The 6755-nt window shown below is 41.1% G+C and overlaps 1 protein-coding gene across 1 annotated transcript in view; it reads left to right on the forward strand.

Moving 5' to 3' along the window:
• The window catches only part of fbln2 (fibulin 2), a 72944-nt gene extending 67466 nt beyond the window's left edge, over nt 1-5478 (forward strand). The window contains exons 15-17 of the mRNA XM_020632746.3: nt 850-978; nt 1296-1419; nt 3279-5478. Of these exons, the coding sequence (XP_020488402.2) occupies nt 850-978; nt 1296-1419; nt 3279-3639 (614 nt within the window). The 3' untranslated portion in view covers nt 3640-5478. The remainder of the gene's footprint in view (nt 1-849; nt 979-1295; nt 1420-3278) is intronic.
• Nucleotides 5479-6755: the final 1277 nt, after the last annotated feature.

Genomic DNA, 6755 nt, shown 5'->3' on the forward strand with positions numbered 1-6755 from the left:
TCATTTAAAAAGATGCTTCAATCACATACAAAGGCTACATGAAGGGACCTACAATAAGATTTCAGCAGTCCTTGTACTTTTTACCTTTTTGATACTTCAGGAAAATGTCATCAAAATGTCAATCTCATGCACAGTTATTGGTGGCTGTGGTTCAGTTGGCAGAGTCGGTCGTCTCTTAACCGGAAAGTCTGGGGTTCGATCCCCAGCTCCTGCAGCCACATGATGACACTTAACCTCTGCTTCATTGTCGGCTTGTGAATGTGTATGAATGGGATTAGTTACTTCTGATGGTCTCACTACAGAGCAACCTTTGTCATCAGTGTGTGGATGTGTACGTGTGACCTGCGTAGTAAAAGCATTTTGAGTAAAGTCAGAAGACTAGAAAAAACACTATATAAGCTCAAGTGGATTTATCAGTAATTAATGTACCTACAACAAATGTGCAGAATTTGTACACAAGAGCCCATGTTTCTGGTAGTGATGGCTTAAATGTCTGCAGATGTAAAAAGAAAATATTTTTTTTAAGCCCTTGGAGGAAAGAGAGATTGAAATTATGAATATTTATTACACCAAATGTGTGAAGGACTTTTTAGTTTCATTGATTCAAATATGTTGTAATATATCTGTAAATACTGAGACCAGATTAAAAGCAAAAAGATTCTCAGGTGGTCCAGACAAAAAATAACTTTCTGTTGCGAAGGGCCCCCAAAAAGAAAAAGAAAATCAGTCATTCAGGTGTTCAGAACACACACACACACACTCACAGCTTAACCTGAGCCTGCCTTCACATCCACACAGGTCCCTTATCTGACTAATGATGTATGATGTTTTTTTTGTTTTTTTTATCAGATATTGATGAGTGCTCCCAGAGCATTGGGAACCTCTGTGCCTTCCAGTGTGTGAATGTAGCTGGAAGTTATAAGTGTGCCTGTCCTCCTCATGGATACTCCATGTCCACCAATGGACACACCTGCAGAGGTGAGGCCTTTTTAAACATCCAGTTGTTGTTTTTTTTTTACAGACACGTCCATTTAATGATGTAACAGATGGCTGACGTCACTCAGGCTTCATCCATAAACATTTACAGTTTATGGTCATGACAGAATGATTTTGAAACAGCCCGTGAGAAGAACTTTAAAAAGAAAGACTTTAGTGTAACTGTGTCAAAATATCTCCCTGAAGATAAATGAGTAACATTCAAAATATACAGCCATCGTTAACCAATGGCCTAATGTTTTCACATTGGGCATCCATTTTTGTTTCATGTTTTTTTTTTTTATTAATTTTTTTTACAGATATTGACGAATGCACAGCTGGCACCCACAACTGTTCCCTGACACAGACCTGCTATAACCTACAGGGAGGCTTCAGATGTCTCTCCTTCAACTGCCCTCCCAACTACAAGAGGGTTTCTGACACGTGAGTCATGTTTCATTAAAAAAAGGTTTTCTCCAGTGTTGAAGGTGTGAAGGTGGGACCTCTAAAGTTTTCTGCTCTGCTAAAGTTCTGACTTCACCTCAGTGTTTAATATTTGAGATACTATACCCCTAAACCATAGATTTATAACAGTGGGATTTCTCAGAAGGCTTTCCCCCTCTGCTTATACTCTTTTAATGGCCAGACTGTACATCCATGTCCACGCAGTGAAGCGTGCCGCACAGAGGGAACCTTGTTAGCGCTGATCCTGCTGTAGATGCTCGCTAGTAATTGAACAGGAATCCTGTAGAGCCCTAGAATGAAGTCAGATGGATTTGATCAGCTGGTACTTCCTGGGTTTGTCTCTGCAGCTCTCTGCGCTCCAGTGAACAGAAACAGCACACACACACACACACACTGTTCACACACACACACACACTGTTCACACAGCCCAGGGGAGACATGTTATCAGTGTTATCAAGAGACACCTTGTTAACTTAAGTGTGACATGGCCTGGCTTGTTATGGAGAGGCATCCTTCATTCAAGACAAGACTTGGCGGCCGCAAACCAAGGCTGAGATTAAAAGTGTCCTCCCTGGTCTGCCTTAAGTGCCACCCTGTGTGAGTCATGGAGCAGGTACCAAAAACACTCTTGTTTTGGCGAGAGCCGTGCGAGGTTTATGGAGCAATACATCAAACTTTACTCCACAAATCTGGTGTGAGATGGATAACCAGTGAGAGAGCATCAGAATCATAACACAGACTAGGAAAGCCCTCCAAGTGGAACTGGAAGACAAATGCTAAAATGTTGTTTTAATTGTAATGTGCTATATCTTGCGGGGGGGTGGGGGGGGGGGTTTGTACATACATATCAACATTTAAAGTACAATTCAATAAGGAAGAAAAAGTAGAACATACATTTACGAAGAACCCAGTGTTAGGTAACGTCGGCTGAAGTGAGAGAGAGTGGTGTGTGTGGATATTAGAAGTGAAATAAAACAGAAATTTAATGAATTGTGTAAATTATTCCTTGCCGTGGATTAATCAGTGAAGCGTAGGGGACTACACTACAAACAGGAGTCTTTGAAAACACATGTTTTATGTTGTAAGAACTTAAATGAATTATGTCCAACTGTTCAAAAGGCTTAGGAATACTTCTAAACACTGTTTATTTATAGCTTTTTTTTGTGTCACATCCCACCGTTTTACAGTGTGTCTGAGTATGTAAATGGTAAAAGGACTTGAGCTTATAGGCTATAGCCCTTTTTTTTAGGCTTCTGACTACTCAAAGCTTTTTACACTGCAGGTCACACCTACACATTCACACACTGATGCCAGATTCCTGAGGTTGCTACGTAGTAAGTGGGAGCAACTTGCCCAAAGACACATCTGACATGTAGCTGCAGGACCTGGAGATCGAATCCCTGACCTTGTGGTTGAGAGACGATTGAATGTTACTGGCAGCTGAAGCGTGGAGGATTTTGACGACAGGAAGTTACCTTAAAGTTGCTCCAACTAGGATTCTGACCCTGGACTGACAACCACACAGTTGGGATGGGAGAGTAGTGAGAGAGCTGTCAGGCATCAGGTAATGCCCATCTCTAGTACCTGGAGTCTAGGGTGTTGGCATGGTTCCCCGTAGCATACAAGGAGCTAAACTTAGCTAGAAAACTATCTTGCTTCTGCATTTCCTGACTGCAAACTGACCCCTGTTGGTGTCTTGGTTTGTCTAGCTGTGCTGTGTCTGTTTCTGTAAACAAAAACAGCTAGAAGCAGGACTCACAGCCAACATGCTAACAAACTCTATACACAAATATTACCTTTCTAATCTGTCCTCCCTTCTCTCTCTCACTTGTCCTCAGTCGCTGTGAGCGGACCAGTTGTCCCGCTAACTCCTTGGACTGTCAGAACTCCCCGGTCCGCATCACGTACTACCAGCTCAGCTTCCAGACAAACATCATCATCCCCGCCCAGATCTTCCGAATCGGACCATCCCCAGCCTACACCGGCGATCGCATCACCATCAGCATCATTAAGGGCAACGAGGAGAGCTACTTCAGCACCAGGAAGCTGAACAGCTTCACAGGCGCCGTCTACCTGCAGAGACAAGTCCGCAAGCCCAAAGACTTCCTGATCGATGTGGAGATGAAGCTGCTGAGGCAAGGCTCGTTCACCTCGTTCCTCACCAGGATTTACGTCTTTATCACATCGAGCACCATATAACACCGAAGAGAATGGACTGGAACTTTCAAATGGTGCTACTTTTAATGTGCAGACTCTTCTTCGTCCAAGACTCCAAAGCATTTTTCAAGAATCTTGAAAATGTCGCCAAAGAGCTCATCGCCGCTTCTGTTGTCTTTGTCCATCGCAATCATTTTTTTTCCTGAGATAACGTGTATTTGTATTTACCAAAGTATATTCATTTGACTCTTCAGTACACAGTATAGCATCACGTTGTTTAGTTCAAACAGACAGGAGCAAGGTGCTGCACAGTCACAGGCCTGCTCCCTTTTATTTAAACCCTCACAAGAGTTTCTCAGAAAAGCCCGAATACTTCAACTTCCTGTAGAAATTAGGTTGTCGTTGATGTAGGCACAAAACTGACTAAATGTACTCAAAGTCTTGGCGTCAAAACAAACCTAAAGGCATCAATTTGTTTAGCAATTTAAATGTGGTGAAAAAAAGACAAAAGGAAGTCTTTACATATTTAGTTTCTTTCCATTTTTTAATTTTTTTTTGCTATTACAAGTTAGTTGATGGAAAACGGTAAATGGACTTGAGCTTGTATCACGCTTTTCTAGTCTTCTGTCTACTCAAAGTGCTTTTACACCGCAGGTCACACCTACACATTCACACACTGATGGTAGAGGTTGCTCTGTAGTGAGACCATCAGAAGTAACTAATCACATTCATACACATTCATTCGGGTTCAAGTTTTGCCCAAGGATCCATCGCACATGTTGCTGCAGGAGCTGGGGATCGAACCCTTGACCTTACAGTTGAGAGATGACGACTCTACCAACTGAGCCAGAGATTTAGAGATTTAAACTATAAATAATCTAAGAATTAATCTAATTTGATTGGCTGGTTTAAATCCCCGTCAGACAGGATCCTCTCTGTATGGAGCCTGCATGTTCTCGTGAGGATGTGAGGGTTCTCTCCGGGTACTCCAGCTTCCTCCCACAGTCCAAAGACATGCTCGTTAGGTTAATCAGTGATTCTAAATTGCCCGTACCGTAGGTGTGAGTGTGAGTGTGGCTGGTTGTTTGTCTCTATAGTTATCCCTGTGATAGACTGGTGACCAGTCCAGATTGTTTCCCGCCTCTCGCCCAATGACAGCTGGGATCGGCTCCAGCCCCGCAGTAACCCCGAACAGTAAAAGCAGTATTGATAATGGATGGATGGATTTTAATAGGTTACATAAAAGATATCTTTTTGACTCTTATTATGAAAAAATAAATTTAAAAGTGTATTTTTTGTAACTCGTTTTGTAATAGTTTTGAAGTTAAAAAGAAGAAAGAAAAAATGTGGTCGTTTGTTTTACGCTCCAGGTTACTTACACAACATTGAATTTAAAAAAAGTCATTTGTTTTACTTGATTACATTTGTCAGTTTTGGGCCTCCATAATCACCACCCAAACTGTCAGTGCGTTAAGATAACAGTAGCAGAACATTTGTTCAGTATTTGGTGTATATTATTTTTTTAAGATGTCAAATGGAGGAAAGAAAGTGTTTAAATTCAGTGCAAAGCATCCTTAAAAAAAACATCAATGTCTCATGCATGGCCAAATGCAGCACTGAAAATATGAATGTTGCCTTCCTGTTGATCATATAATGTGTTGTATTCTTTCATTTATTACTGAACATATCTCTCTGTGTAACTGTGCTGTAATCATCTCAGGGTAAAAATTCATGTAGTGTTTGTGGTAGACGTGACAAATCCTTGTGTAGTTTGCAGGAATGAGTCGGCCTGATGTTGTAACTCCAGACCGGCCTCACGCAGACTCTACACTGACATTTGATCTATAAACCAATCAATAAATAAAGATCAAACTACTGTCACCTGCTTTGTTTAAGTGCAGATCAGAGAGTGGAGCGTCAGGGTCAGTTTGCTGAGGATGCATTTCGATCACTGCGGGGCTGCTGGTGCAGGAGGATGATTTTCATCGAGAGCGAATAGTGAGGAAACATCGCCATCTACTGGTGAAACTGTCAGCTGACAAATTCCATTTTATCCAGAACTCAACTCATAAAGACAAGGCAAGTGATAATCTGTTACACTAAGGCAAGAATAAGAATCAGTAAAGGGTAACAACACACAGATCATTATGGGCACAGAAGAATCTAAGTTTAGACCTTTTTTTTTTTTTTTTTTTTTTTAAATAAACTTTTTCCGAGTAGATGTGAGAAGTCCTAATCTAATCTGTTATTATCACTTATTCCACTGAACCACAAGGAACATTTAGCGTGTGTGTTACACCCTCCTACATTCCCACCCGGAAAGTGTGTGTACTTTTCTACCTCCGCCTATTAATACAGCCCAACTGATAAACTTTCAAATGGAAAAGTAGGGAGTGTGAATCTCTCAGGTCGCTGTGTAAACAGACAGCAGTCTGAGTGATATGAGGTAATAAAAACATGTCACATATTTTAGGCTGAATATACTGAGTGACAAATGAATGGATAAAAATCAGAGTATCTTATGACTACATTCATTTCTTTTGCATGATCAGATGATCCATTAACAAGACACTTTAAATAGATAAACTGATTATTACATTGGAGCAGACTGTCCCAGCATGTCGCTACAAAATCTACCAAAGCCTGGTTGAGTTGAGATCTGGACACTGTAAAGGTCATGAAATATGATTCACACAATAATCAACAACAAACACAATTATTCATCCCCTCTCGGCTCTTTCTTTGTTATCCACCAAGTTTTACAGAAAAAGCATTTGGCTCCTTGGCATTTTTAGAATTTATATAATCCTGCTGCACCTATATATACTGAGTTAATCCATCAGAGCTTAAAGGGATAGTTTGGTATTGTTGAAGTGGGGTTGTATTGTCGGTGGTATGTGTCTTAGCCACAGGAGATGCGGGTCAGTGTGGATGTTTGCTCCACATAACTGAGCTCAAAACCAACGTTGTGTAAATGCTCGCCATGTTGAATGAAATCACAGCACTTCACTTTTCTGCTAGAAAGCCACTACTTAGCACTACTTCAGCTCGCCACAGATGTGTTCCTCCACTTGAAGCGCAGGTTTTCAAAACTATGAGTCAAGTCATAGATCTTAAATAATCGTGGAAGAAGCCTGAGTGGTGTCACCCATTGGTGT

The sequence above is a fragment of the Labrus bergylta genome, chromosome 5 (genome assembly GCF_963930695.1).
Source record: "Labrus bergylta chromosome 5, fLabBer1.1, whole genome shotgun sequence".
Classification (NCBI taxonomy): Eukaryota; Metazoa; Chordata; class Actinopteri; order Labriformes; family Labridae; genus Labrus; species Labrus bergylta.